This window comes from Ctenopharyngodon idella, chromosome 24 (genome assembly GCF_019924925.1).
Source record: "Ctenopharyngodon idella isolate HZGC_01 chromosome 24, HZGC01, whole genome shotgun sequence".
NCBI classification, from domain to species: Eukaryota; Metazoa; Chordata; class Actinopteri; order Cypriniformes; family Xenocyprididae; genus Ctenopharyngodon; species Ctenopharyngodon idella.
In genome coordinates, this window is record NC_067243.1 from 21850067 (window position 1) to 21865116 (window position 15050).

General features: G+C 39.4%; 1 protein-coding gene across 3 annotated transcripts in view; it reads right to left on the reverse strand.

Annotated features, from left to right (window-relative positions):
- Positions 1–15050, reverse strand: part of b4galnt4a (beta-1,4-N-acetyl-galactosaminyl transferase 4a) — a 203441-nt gene that overhangs the window by 13277 nt on the left and 175114 nt on the right. For all 3 annotated transcript variants that reach the window (XM_051884947.1, XM_051884946.1, XM_051884948.1), the window contains exons 9-13: positions 8507–8573; positions 1804–1947; positions 1483–1592; positions 1132–1232; positions 580–653 (exon numbers count right to left, since the gene is read on the reverse strand). In XM_051884947.1, coding sequence (XP_051740907.1) covers positions 580–653; positions 1132–1232; positions 1483–1592; positions 1804–1947; positions 8507–8573 — 496 coding nt within the window. The remainder of the gene's footprint in view (positions 1–579; positions 654–1131; positions 1233–1482; positions 1593–1803; positions 1948–8506; positions 8574–15050) is intronic.

Consider the following 15050-nt stretch of genomic DNA (forward strand, 5'->3'; position numbering starts at 1 on the left):
GGTACTCTGTACACCTCTAGCACCAATTTACTATCTAGTACCGTTCTATTACTATGAGTCTATCTCCATTATTACCACTATAGTATGATAAATTCCTATATCACACTATCACTGCTCTGAAGCAAATAAAATTTATATTATCAGCTGTGTTTTAGTATTATAGTGTATTATATTGCGTTTGTGTTTTAGTGTTGTTATAGTCTATTGCATTACTTCTGTATTGTGTTATATTTTCTTTAAATCAAGGGAAGTCTGTTATTTTGCATTATAGTGGGTGATATTTCCCATTAAACCATGTATCTAAGTGTTTTTATTTTTGGTGTTGGTGTTGGTATGAATACACATTTTGTCAGCACTTTGTTTAGCATTTTCATTTCACTGTTGGTGTGACCAGGCCTTAACCCTTTGAAAATAAAAACAACTCCAGCCATTCATTTCATTTCTGGCTCCAACCCAAGGCCATTATCTCCTGATGAATATATCTGCCATGTTCTAATAAGGCAGCTTGTGACGGAACGATGCACTAATGAAGTGTTATTCCTCTTCTGGATCACTGATCACACACACATACAAACTCACCATCAGGATTAGGGAAGAAGAATGGCCTGTCATCTTCCTCCTCATCCATCTTCATGTATTTATAGAAGCCAAACCTGTTAAAGAATAGATGGAAAGAGAAAGATCAAGTCCATTAAAGAGAGAAATACAGTTTTAGAAAACTATATTTATTAATTTCTTGTAAGTTCAGTGATCATCTGTGATTCTGAGTAACCATTTCATTTCAAGAAATCAGAGTTAAAGTCAACATAAAAATAAAGTTTTCATTTCTGTATATATTTTAGCAAAATATAATACATTTCTTCATCTCTGAAATGACTTTCTGCTGATGTAACCAAGACCTCATGGACAGGGAAATATTAACCATTAATAGCACAGCCTAAATCCAATTAAATCCTGATCAAGTTATTTTCAGCTGAATTTTTTGTTCCGCTTGTAACAACAAACACTAAATGGGTTGCGGATGTCCTATATTACTCCTAATATAAATTATATACACTCTATATAATTACAGTTGATCATCCTTTTATTGGAATTAGCATTAATGTCATTACAATCTATACACAAACTTACTTCTCCAGATAGATGGGCGACTCTCTGTAGAAGCACTTGTTTTCTCTTTCCATGTGGGTGAGGCGGGTGAAGTCATTGGGATAGACAAAAGAAAGATAAACCTGCGGACAAAACACCATGCATGATACCCTGAAAATTAACTTGAAATGTTGGGTATACCATTCCAAACATCCCAAACACTGTGATTGGCTTTTATGCAATTACATTTGTCAACCAAAAGGGGGCAGTAATCACACAGTGTTTTAGTACACTGCAGCATGAAGTCAATAAGGCAACAGGTGCAAGTACATTGTTAGGCCTTTTCTGCTATAGTATTTGGCATGTGTGTGTTAATGTGTGTGTTATACTCACAAACTGTAGGCCTTGATAGCGGGCAATAGGGAAGTCTTTGACCACGTATGTTGGCGAGTAGAGACAGGCGGGCAATACATTTTCAAGATGAGCAGGGTCAATCATGGGGACTATGAAGAGTATTGTGAGAGAGACAGTTAAATTTTACCAGAGGCACATTATCAAATTCATTATTTATCATGCAGAATGCAAATACAAAACACAAAAAGGAGAAAGACAATTTCAGTGAACATAAACTTAAGAGCAACAGAGAAAGAGAGACAGAAGAATCAAATCAAATGGGAATAGAAAGGGGATCTGAACAGAAAGAGAGAGGCTCACTGTTGAAGAAGGTGTCGCGGGGGTCCGGTTGCAGCATATCGGCGCCGTGTTGGCTGTGGGTGTGGGTCTCTGCTGGGACGGGGCTGTGGCTGGCCAGCGTCTGAGGAATGTGATCCACATGGTTCATCTTCAAACTGCTCTCATCTTTCACAAAGAGAAAAATGAGAATTATTAATGGAGATGAGAAGTCATTGTTTATGAATAAGCATTTTACAGAAATACTTTTAAAGGCAACATGAAACAAGAATTCAGAGTATCACAGAGAATCAGAGTTGGGCTTTTTGACTTAGTAAACAATTACTTAGAGCCCTGGCACCTGTTTAGCAACCCCCAGAAACCCCTTTTGACTGTCTAATAATGCTTTTGCAACCACCCAGAACACCTTAGAAAGCACCCATAATGCTCCAAAAACTGCCTAACACCATAATAACCACCTATAACACCCTACTAAGTGCCTAATAACACTCTACTGCTTAGCAACCCCTAGAAAACTGCAAATGCCTAACAATGCTTTAGCAACCACCCAGAACACCCTAGCAACCATCTAACAACAACTGCACTGCAACACCCTATAAACCACCCAGATCACCCTGACAAGTGCTTAGCAACACTGTAAAGTTTAGCAACTCCCAGAAAACTCCCAACAATGCCCAGGGAACCACCAAGAACACCCCCGCAACCTTCTAACTGCACAATATTAACTACTTATCTACCCCCAAAAAACATAGCAAGTGCCTAACAATGCCATAGAATCCACACAGAACACCTAACAACCACCTAGAAACCCTGGCAACTGCTTGTCAACATATAAGTGACCATGCAGAACACCCTAACAATTTAGCAACTGCCTACCAATGCTCCTGCAGTCACCTTAACAATTGCTTAGCAATGTCCGGGCAACCACCCAGAACACTCTAGGAACCACATAACAACACCCTATCAACTCCATAACAATGCCCTGGCAACCACCAAGAACTCCCAAGATCACACCTAGCAACCCCCTGGCAACTGCTTACCACCCAGAACACCTTAGCAATCACTTAGCAAAGTCCAACCACCCAAAACTGCCCAACAACACCCTGGCAACTGCCTAATAATGCCCTAGTAACCACCCAGAACTTCCAAAAAACCCACCTAACAACCACCCAGAAACCCCTGGTAACTGTTTATCAACATATTAGTGACCTTGCAGAACACCCTAACAATTTGGCAACTGCCTATCAATGCTCCTGCAGCCACCTAGAACACCTTAACAATTGCTTAGCAATGTTCAGGCAACCACCTAGAACACTGTAGAAACTGCCTAACAACACCCTATCAACTTCAACTTCATAACATTGCCCTAGCAACCACCCAGAACTCTCAAGAACACACCTAAAAAAAAAAACCCTGGCAACTGTTTACCACCCAGAACACCTAAACAATCACTTAGCAATGTCCAGGCAACCACCCAGAACATTCTAGGAACTGCCAAACAACACCCTACCAACTGCATAACAATGCCCTAACAACCACCCAGAACTCCCAAGAACACACCTAACAAACCCCTGGAAACTGCTTACCACCCAGAACACCTTAACAATCGCTTAGCAATGTCCAGGCAACCACCCAGAACACCTTAACAATCGCTTAGCAATGTCCAAGCAACCACCCAGAACACTCTGAGAACCACCTAATAACACCCTGGCAACTGCATAACAATGCCCTAGCAACCACCCAGAACTCCCAAGAACACACCTAACAACCCCCTGGCAACTCCTTATCACACAGAACACCTTAACAATTGCTTAGCAATGTCCAGGCAACCACCCAGAACACTCTAGGAACCATGTAAAAACACCCTATCAACTGCCTAACAATGCCCTAGCAACCACCCAGAACTCCCAAGAACACACCTAACAACCCCCTGGCAACCGCTTACCACCTAGAACACCTTAACAATCGCTTAGCAATGTCCAAGCAACCACCCAGAACACTCTAGGAACCACCTAATAACACCCTGGCAACTGCATAACAAGGCTCTAGAAACCACCCAGAACTTTCAATAACACACCTAACAACCCCCTGGCAACTGCTTACCACCCAGAACTCCTTAACAATCGCATAGCAATGTCCAGGCAACCACCCAGAACACTCTAGGAACCGCCAAACAACACCCTGGTAACAGCATAACAATGCCCTAGCAACACGCTAGGGACCACCCAGAACACCCTAACAATCGTATAGTAAACACCTTGGCAAAATTTACCTATGCCTATGTGCTGTCTGTCTGTTAAAGCTCGATAATAATGCCTCGCTAATATGTGGGTCACTCCACATCAGAGGCACCACAGTGTCTGGGTGACAAATGATGGTGCCACCCTTCAAACGATGAAGACCCCTCCACACAAATGAGACAGGCTTTGATGTGCGCTTGAAATGCAAGAGAGAGCAGAGGTGGCTGTTGTCACACACTCTGCTCTTTAATGTGTGTGAGAGATGAACACTGTGAAGTGCTTAAGCTCTGCGTTACGTTCAAAGGGAGTTCACATGAAGGTCAAAGAAACCAGCAGCTAAATCCAAACAAGAACCAAAGCGAAGGGGAACATACTAAAGTATTTAATATTACACTACCACTAATGTACTAAACAAGAACTTTCCATTCAGGCCCTGGGCTATTTTAAAGCACCACAGCAGAACTAGGTGTTCAAAATATAAATCTCTCACACATGTAAATGAGGCACTGACAATAGCCAGCGGTGGCATGCTCTATTTTGCAGAATGTTTTAGTTGCCCTTACTTTTACATACATCAAAATCTCCTGGGTCTTACACCCCTTTGTTTGTCAATCTCAGTCTACCCCCATCAAACCCTGAGACGCTGTCAAGACAAACTATATGAATGAGGTTCTTTATTATGTTGCATATAATAAGCCCTGTACAATGTACAATACAATCACAATTCTAAAAGGAATTCATTTCATAGTATTTGACACTTGATGCAAGAAAGCCCTTGTCAGGACTCAATTTTTCACACAAGGCATTCAAGCATAACTCTGACTCTTTTAGGAGAACTGATGGCTTTCACCAGCCGTGTTGCCTAGAGACACATTTACCACAGCCCTCCACTTCCAACAGCGGTGCCTTTGAAGAACTAAATGTGTAAAAAGAAAAGAAACTGTTACATTAACAGTTTACATGAAGTTTTAACAACCAAGAGGAAAATGTTAGTGCTCAGAGGTTACACACAAACTTTCCTTTGAGCATCCTTCCTTTCTCCTAGGATGTCTCCTAAAAATGGACACAAATGAGAATTTTATTTAGGGCCAGATTTACTAAACAGGGCAAATTAGCGTGAGAACGCAATCAAAGCACAGATGGGAGTGGAAAGTTTTGCTGGTGATCTACTGACAATGCTCAAATTAAAGAACACAGATGCAGCTAGCTCATTTTCATTATGACCAATGCAAATTAGCATAGGGTCGCAAGCAAGCAGAGCTCATCTGGTGCAGGTAGTCTACTTTAAACACAGGCACATCAAATTAAAATAACGTGGCTTGGCAAACAATATGTTCGGACATCTTCCTTTGGCATTCCAAATAAGGGTACGTTTACACGGCAATGTTGTACAACTAGCCGGCAGCTATGTACCCCAAGACTGGTTGCCCGCTAAAGCTAAGCAGGGTTGAGCCAGGTCAGTACCTGGATGGGAGACCTCCTGGGAAAACTAGGTTTCTGCTGGAAGAGGTGTTAGTGAGGCCAGCAGGAGGTGCTCACCTTGTGGTCTGTGTGGGTCCTAACACCCCAGTATAGTGATGGGGACACTATACTGTCAAAAAAAAAAAAAAAAAGCACCGTCCTTCAGATGAGATGTTAAACCGAGGTCCTGACTCTCTGTTGTCATTTAAAATCCCAGGATGTCCTTTCGAAAAAGAGTAGCGGTTTAACCCCGGCATCCTGGCCAAATTTGCCCATTGGCCTCTTTCCAACATCATGGCCTCCTAATCATCCCCCATATATATACTGAGTGGCTTCATCACTGTTTTTTCTCCACTAATAAGCTGGTGTGTGGTGGGCGTTCTGGCGCAATATGGCTGCCGTCGCATAATCCAGGTGAATGCTGCACATTGGTGGTGGTTGAGGAGATTCCCCTTTCCATATGTAAAGCTCTTTGAGTACCCAGAAAAGCGCTATATAAATGTAACAAATTATTATTAATTACTACTAAATACAGAAAAGTTTTTCCTACAGACGTCAACGTTGTCAAAACGATCCCCATTCACATGGATCCATGAAAACGACTAAAAACGCTGTATTATGCTGCCAGGCCAGTAGATGGCGATGTCACGCATGACGTCACCGTTTTCGCAAATTTGCGTTTTTGTAATTTACATGGAAACAATAACAGTATCGTTGTCAAAACCTTGGACTCTCAAAAGTTTGCGTTTTCAGGCCCCCAAAACGCCATTGTCGTGTAAAGCATTTTTTGTTGAAAACACTGTCTTGTAAATGACCCCTAAATGAACGCGAGTGGAGTTTCTCTGGGTTTTCTTTTGTGGTTTCTCTTCCAATCAGAAACTAGCGCAGCATGTCAAGAGCAAAATGAGTTAAGACATGCTTTTTATCACCGTTAAATAATGTTGCAAATACCAGTAAATTGACTACCACAAGCCCAAATCACGTTGCTTGATTTATTTAAATACTCTCCTCCTATAAATTTAGCATCTAAAAGGAATAGGGTCATATGCAATAGGGTCAGCCTCAAAAATAACTGTCCATGCCTTTTCATTGCTAATTTTTTCACTGCGCGTCTTTAGTAAATCCTGACCAGAGTTGGGGGTAACGCTTTACAGGTAACTTGAGTTACGTAATCAGATTACTTTTTTAAGTAACTAGTAAAGTAACACATTACTTTTTCAATTTACAACAAAATATCTAAGTTACTTTTCCCTTCCCATTTATTGACTGAAAACATTCAGTATTCCTCAAAATGAATAAAAACAGTGAAATGCAATTTTACGCAAACCTGTAATAACTATATTAAATTACACAAATATACTTTATGTATTTAATCTCAATTTACTAACCAATGTCTTTGTTGCTGACCTTCAATGATCTAATTCAACCATACTAATAAGCGGAAATTATTTTAGATTAGAATTAGAAATAAGAGACTTCCGTCTCCTGTATCCTATTCTTCTTTGATCCACAATAGCAGCACAGCTGAAATGTTTGTTTGAGCTGCGCCCTCTACTGTACAAGCGTAAATATGCATTTCCTTCAGCCTGAGGCTTATTCATTTCACTTTTGGTGTGACAGGGCCTTAACATTTTCCAAAAATAGAACTTTTTTGTTCCTGTAACAATGTAACGCACTACTTTTCATAAAAAGTAACTAAGTAATGCAATTAGTTACTTTTTTTAGGGAGTAACGGAATATTGTAATGCATTACTTTTAAAAGTAACTTTCCACAACACTGATCCTGACAGTAGTTTTTTAACACCCAAATATAGGTTAGTAAATCTGGCCCATAGAGTTTAAAGCTAATTAATGTGTCTAGCATAGCTCAGATAACTTGGTCAAAGATTAATTTGATTAAAAGTAAGTTCATACTAAACTGGCCATTTGTTTTACTGTCTTCGGCCCGAGGTGCTAGGATAGGCTCCAACATCCCCAGGGTCCCACATAGAACAAGCAATTTGAAAAATGGATGGATGGATAGTTCATATGAGGTTCTCTGACTTTACTAAGAAAACTTTGAGACATGTGAGATGCCTTCTGAAATTCATGAAGAGACGTGAGATTATTTAGGTCTTTTTTCTCAGGAGAACCACCTAAAGAGCAGGATACTTCTGTAAAACTTTCAATTTGCTGTCCAATTAATCTTATTGCTTTCTAGGAGAAACAATTAAAATATTATGGAGATCTCATCTCAATCTTTCCAACTTGAATGTAAAATCTATGAGGCCAGAGTGTGTGTGCGGTGAACTGCTTGAAAACATATAAGCTCTGCTGTTACAAGATGGCATTTGTACTGAAGACACTTCCAAAAGGTTATCCTTGAAGGTCGGCATGATCACCATGGCAACGGTATGCAAGCTACGGATGTTAGCACTCCATGCCTGATCTCCCTTTGAGAGCAAGATCCGACTGAGTCTTTATAACCTTGTTCTTTTTCCTGTGCCCTTTCTCTCTTTGTCACAACAGCTCTAAGCACATTTTCAATTTTGCTTCACCTCAGGGCACTGAAACCAAAAACGTGTTAAAAGCAAATTACGTCTACTAAACTCATCAATTTTGTGGTGAACTCAGTAGGACGCTATTAAAAGTCTTTGCACATACAACTTTAGGGCATGGAAAACAACTTTAAAGTGTAATGCAGCTAATACATCTAGTCGTTTCAAGCCCGATGGGACGCACTGTACCATTCCCTACACAAAGACCAGCGATTTGAAACAGCCTCGGGCAGAAGAAGTCACTGTCATCAATCTCAGTGATCCTGAAAAAGGCACTTTCTTCCTTCTCGACAACTTTCGAAGACACCATATGCATAAACTGTTCACAGCAAAACCTCTCGAGCAACTCAAAGAAAACCATCAAAGACTAAAGGTCAAAATGTCACACCATCAAACTACTCAAACCATGACGGTGTGGTGGCAGTTCGATAGCTAGTCAATGCTGGTTAGTTTTGAAATTGGTGGAGTTTGTAAGAGAGGGAGGGTTACCTGTGTACAAGGAGATGTAGGCGGAATCAATGACCTCATACTTGAGTCCTGGCAGGAAAGGGCGCCACTGTAATAAAGACAAAGAGGGACAGTTAGAGAGAAAGTAGACTTAAGCATCATATGGCACAGCCAACAGACCGTTCTTAAGGCCCTTTCACACGCAACATGATAAAGCTAAGCGAATCGACGAGGAACGGAGCTTTCACACTGAATGCGAAATGATTGATTACCTTCAGCTAATTCACACCGGCATGACAGCTGGCGCTGACTGAGATTACATTTTTCCTCATGTATGTATCTCATAGGTTTTCCCATTTGGCTTTAACCTTGTCCACTGCACAACAGACAACAGTAAACTAAAAAAGTGAAAATTATCCCATAATTTACTCACCCTCAAGCCATCCTAGGTGTAAATGACTTTCTTCTTTCAGTCAAACACAATTGGAGTTATATTAAAAAATATTCTTTATAATGCGATTGAATAGTAACCGAGATTTTGAAACCTGCTAATAAAAGCTTTCTGAAACGAAGCTTCAAAAAATATCCATATTTATAACTTTATAAACTAGAATCACTGGCTCCGCACTTGAGTCGATTCCGGTGGAAGAGTGAACTTTGACCCGACGCATGATGGAACACCAGTTACAAATTAGAAAAAGAGAAATATTAGAGGAGCTTGAGTTTGTTGCCCAGCCCTATTTGTTTAAACCGCGAGAGGTGTCTACTCTCACCTAAGCTTATGCTATTCCTACATCCTACATCATACGCCAGAACTCGACTCTCTTGTGAACGCACCGACAGACATTACAGGAAGCTAGTGATTATAGTCTATAAAGTTTTAAATATGGATGTTTCTTACAAAAACGCATCGCTTTGCTTTAGAAGGCCTTTATTAAACCCCTGGAGCCGATTTGATTACTTTTATGATGGATGGATGCCTTTTTTTTGGACTTCAAAATCAGGAGTGCCATTCACTACCATTATAAAGCTTGGCAGAGCAAGGATATTTTTTAATATAACTCCAATTGTTTTTGTCTGAAAGAAGAAAGTCATATACACCTAGGATAGCTTGAGGGTGAGTAAATTATGGGATAATTTTCATTTTGGGGCGAACTATCACAATTACGACCTAAAGGGAACTCACCATGAGTTTGGGTCTGTTGCATCAGTCCCTTCCTACATACATCTAAGTGGGTGGTTTTTGGCCAGAAGAAGCTGCAAAGTGGACCTGACAGTCAAAAGTCTTTCTACACAGTCAAAAGTCTGGCAACAAAAGACTGAAAAGAAACTGTGCCATAATAAGACGTTTCTGATGAAAGTATTGCACAAAGTGACGAAGTCACCTTTCAACAAAGGACATCTCTGTAAAATTAAAATGCCAAGTTAAGGCCATCAAATCATCAAACCCTTTAGTGCCGGCAGGTCAACGGCTGATCAAAGTGTTGAAATGGTGTATACAGGAAAAAAGTAGCAATTGAGTCCAATCCAGATGCAATGCCAAGTTTCCGACCTCACTAAAAGTGGAAATGTTGCACAACCGACAAAATATCATCACATTGCAGTTGAGGCTAGTTAAAATAGAAACTCTGATTATGATGGAGATGGGATTGCTTGCTGTTTGATCGCATCAAACCGTTTAGGACCATGTTGTTGAAGTCGAACTTCACTGGAATTTTTGAGAACAAAAATGGAATGGAATCAAAAAGGTCCATGTGGAATCATGTGTGTTCCTGTATTCAGTGTTGCCAAGTCTGCGGTTTTCCCGCAGAATTGGGCTACTTTAACATTGTTGCCATGGGGTGAAGAAACCCCAAATAACATGACATTTAGCCTCTGGGACGCGAATTTTACCAGGGGAAACCTGCCAAAAAGTAGATTTTACCCCCCGGAACGCTGGGGGACTCCCCCGAAACCTGATTGGGCTAGTTTGAGCTAGTTTTTAGTAGCAATTGGGCATGTTTAGTTGTGAAAACCTGGCATCCCTGCCTGTATTGATTGTCTAGAAAAAGCAACTGATGAACAATGAATGCAACTATAGAAGATGGAGGGAAATCTGCTATTTATTCATCTACATTTCATGCAAGGTCACCCTCACTAAACAGATTCACCCATCCAATCACAACACACAGCAGGAAATGAGAGACACACTCACATCAACAGTAGCTTCTTCAGCAGCACACTTACAAACCATCCGACAAGCTACAATTCTTTTAATGACGTTGTGCAATTACCATGTCACTTCTGCTTATGCTCGCTGTAATGAGGGGAGACAGGCCATTTTCCACAGCCAAACACACACACACCACACTCGTAACGTTATTGAGGAACAACCAGTAAAAACGAAGATATATGGGTAAATTTCGTGAAAACAATTTCATGTCATATTTCACAATTAAGCACATTTTACCATCAAATTTTACCCTCAAATTATCATTATTCTCATTTTCATTATTATTTAAAGGCGCAGTAGGTGATCTGGGAATGCTAACGTTAGCCTGCTAGCATTGAAAGCATACGATCTCCCCGCAAATCGCTGTCCAAAGCCACGCCTCCTCCAAAACACATGAACGCACACATACACAGCTGCTCTCGGCAAAGCATCACGAGACGGTGTTAACTATCGCCAAAGTCCCTTTAAGACAAGTCATTTCACTTGGCGGCCATCTTTGAAATGCCTCTCGGGCATGCAAGTGCAGCTACTATCTCTCTGAATGGGGAAACATCAAATTCTCCAAAGCTGTTTGCCAAGCTTTCAATTAAATTTCATATTTGAAATCACAAATGAAATCTGACAACAACTGTCTCACAAATTTTGTTTCTAAACGCTCGAATCATGACAAAAAAAAACATTTTTTTTTTCAGGCTGGAACAAGCTAATGCGCATGCGCAATCCTAAAGTGCGCGTCTCTTGCGTCTCATTTCGGAGGCGCACGTCTGAGTGTTTCTATTGAAACCGGAGCTTCTAACGGCCGCTGCAGTGACACGATGACTTTACCAATTGGCAGTTGGCTCTTATTTAGAAGGCGGGACTTATTCCGCCATATTGCGCGTTGCACTTTTCTCCCATTCAAAACAATATGAGTGACGCGTCTTGTGTTATTCTATAGTCTTTGCTATCGCATGCCTCAAAGGACATAACATTACAATAATAATGAACGTAAACAACTTAGAGAGCTTGTACCTGACTGCAGCAGATTCATTTTGGTGTTGATACTGTTGACATGGAAACGCATAATTCCGAGACTGAGGATGCGAACAGCTCTGGTTAGAATGTCACAGGTTGCCGTCTTTTAATTACGGTATTTATGGCGTGAACGCAGCATAAGCTCGTTGTTTTGACTCAGTAGGAGCTGTAAAAGGTGGCTGCTGTTTGTTTGTGGTGCTCCGTGACTGACGTCTGTCTACATAAAGCCTGCATGAAACGCGCTGATGACGTATGATGTCTGCGCGAACAGGGTGCACGAAGGTATGTAAAAACATATGAAGAGTTTGGTTCCAAAATGCGATAAACGCCATTTTCAAAAAAATTGAGTTTCCGCCAAAATCAGTATTGTATCTGGTTGGTATTGAAAAGTTATTTATTAATTTTGTGTAAAATGCGATATCCGTCGTGTTATTCTGTCATGTTTTCTCCCTTTCTTTCCAAAACGCGACAAACACCAGTCTCCTTTCTCTGCAGAATGCGATATATCCGCTCAACCAATCACAGCGCACCATTCCACGCACTGTAAACAGTAATGGCTGCGCTCTGAATATACCCGGCATCCTAGTTTTCCAGAAAAATGAATAATTTTGACGGCATTGATGAACCTGTGGTGGTTTCTGCGGTGGGGAAGAAACGCAAGTCATTGAAATGTCATCATTTACGTTAGAAGATGAGGCACTTGAGTCGGGAGGAGGAAAAATGCCGGCGGTTGCTTGTTCCACGACAGCATCAAACTTCTGTCACGGTCCCCAAAACTGAATCATGGTCAGTTTTTAAAAGCCGTTTTTAATACCAATGTACTCTGTAAATGTTTATTTTAACCGTGCGGTGGCGCCAGATACTCTTTAATCGGTAATGACAAACATAGACATAATTCATTTATAATATTAACAAGATGACTCAACAAATTCATTTTGGGAGCGACGGCTGAATGTATTTTTAGTAAAATGCCTGTATATAAGATTAGAATTGGCAACGTTCAGAGGCTGTCATATATGTGAATCAACTTACTTTGTTGTGTATTTTCAATATGAAAAATAACTTTTATATTGATGGATTAATTACATTTTGGAAAAAAAAAAAAAAAAAAAAAAAAAAAAAAAATGTGTCATGGATTTATTGCATTCTGGGGAAAAAAATAATCTGTTTTTATATAAACCTTTTAAAATCAAAATGTAGATTTGAATTTTTAATGTTTTTATAACCAAAAGATGCTATGTGAAAGTTTTAAACAGAAAATAGTGGTTTTCATCTTGCCACTTTCTTAGTAAAGAAAACACCTTTTTACTCAAATTAATCAAAATGGAGTTATAGCGTTTTGGAGCCAAACTCTTCATATGTTGACAGGCAGGTAGGACATTGTATTATTTCATTCGGACTGGAAATAATAAATTGATGAACATTTTATGATCCTACACCTTCCACAGACAATATTGTTTGCTATCAGGATATGAGGAGACTTTCAACCAGTATAACAGAAAATGTTTCTATAGAGAATCACCTATTGCACCTTTAATTATTAACATTTTTACATCAACATAAATTAAAATCTTTTCAATAAATTGCACCATCACATATAAATATATACAAACTAAATTAAAATGATAAACACACATTAAATAATATATTTTAATATCTTCTAATAATATAATTTCTTTCTTATCTTGACCCGAAAAAAAGACTCTTGACAAGTTTTGTGAAATTCACGCAAGCATAAATTTAGAAACTAGGTCTAGAATAAAGAATAAAGATTAGAAGCACTCTTAAGAGAGATTGAAGCAGCACCCACTAATATCACTTGAAAGTATGATAAAACCCATCGGCAGTTATAAGTCTCTTCTTTGTGATAAATGTAGGTGTCTGGGTTTGTGGACACTATAATCATTCCAGCTTTTAGAAAAGACAGAAAGACAGAGTGCATGAGAAAAATATGTGTTGTGGCAGAGAAAACAACAAAAGGCTTTGTCCTTGTGTACGTGTGTCAGGTTTTGACCAAATGCCCTTACAATGATAGTAAAACTTGAAATAACTTACAATATAAGAACCTCCCAGGTCCCTAGGAGGATAATAACTTAATAAAGGGACTAATTAATGTGTTTCTTTTTTTAGCAGTAGGGGTATATAGTAATTATGATGAGCTTAAATTAATAACTACAGAAGTCTCTATGTTATATGCCCATTGAGCTAAAGAAATGTGTGTGCTTTGAATTTGCCGTTCCTGTCTTTACAGTCTCATGTGTCTGATGACATTTTTTCTGTGAAACAGAGGTCTGATTCACTGGCCTGAAACCTTCAGTGTGAAAAGACAAAAATCAATACAAGAGGGAAAACAACAAAATGTAACAATATAGCTAGAAAAGTGCAAGTGTGGCTGACAGAATTGTATTATGCTCAGTGCCTGACAAATGCGTACAGTCACATAACAGCTTTTCAATGTTGTTTCTCTTATCAAGAGTTCTGGTAAAGTTGAATTCCAGAGAAAGGCAATTCTTACTGAAATAAAAAAAAAAAAAAAAAAAAAATGATATTTTAAATAATCTTAAAGGGAGAGTTCACCCAAAAATTAAAATTCTGTCATCATTTACTCAGCTGTTCCAAACCTGTATTAATTTCTTTGTTCTACTGAACACAAAGGAAGATATTTGAAAGAATGTTTGTAATGTAGCAGATCTCGCCCCCAATTGATTTCTTTTTCTTTTTCCTACTATGGTAGTCAAAGGGGGCGAGATCTGCTTCGTTACAAACATTCTTCCAAATATCTTCCTTTGTGTATAGTAGAACAAAGAAATGTATACATGAAAACAATCTTTTTATTAAAATATTATTATTATTGTAAAAAAAAATTGTATCACTGTTATTTTCCACATTCCTCATGACTCAATCAAAGCTCATGGAGTGGCTCAACTCAAGATATTATCGTGATATCTTTTCTTGGAAGCTCCACCACCATCATCTCGGTCTAGAGCAGACGGTAAAAGTCAGGAAATACATTCTGAAAATTTCATTTGGGAGCCCTTTTTTGTATTTGCTCAATGCTTTTAGTGAAATGAGAAGCAGCCAGCTGCAGCTAAATCAAACCTAAAGTAGTTTCGAGCACTCTCTCTATTCCTCTCTCTCCCACAGAGCGTGTGCTATGGACTGATGCTTGCTGATGGCATCACACAGGGGGGCCGTAATTGTTATTTTTGGCATTTGAGATGATAATGTGATGACGTTCATTTATTTTACCATGTTTGCTCTGCTCTTTTCTAAAATGACAGAAGGCTTTGCACATCTTTTTATGAACTGTTTATGTTTCCCCCTACATACTTACAGCATTGTCTATATAATTAATGGGGA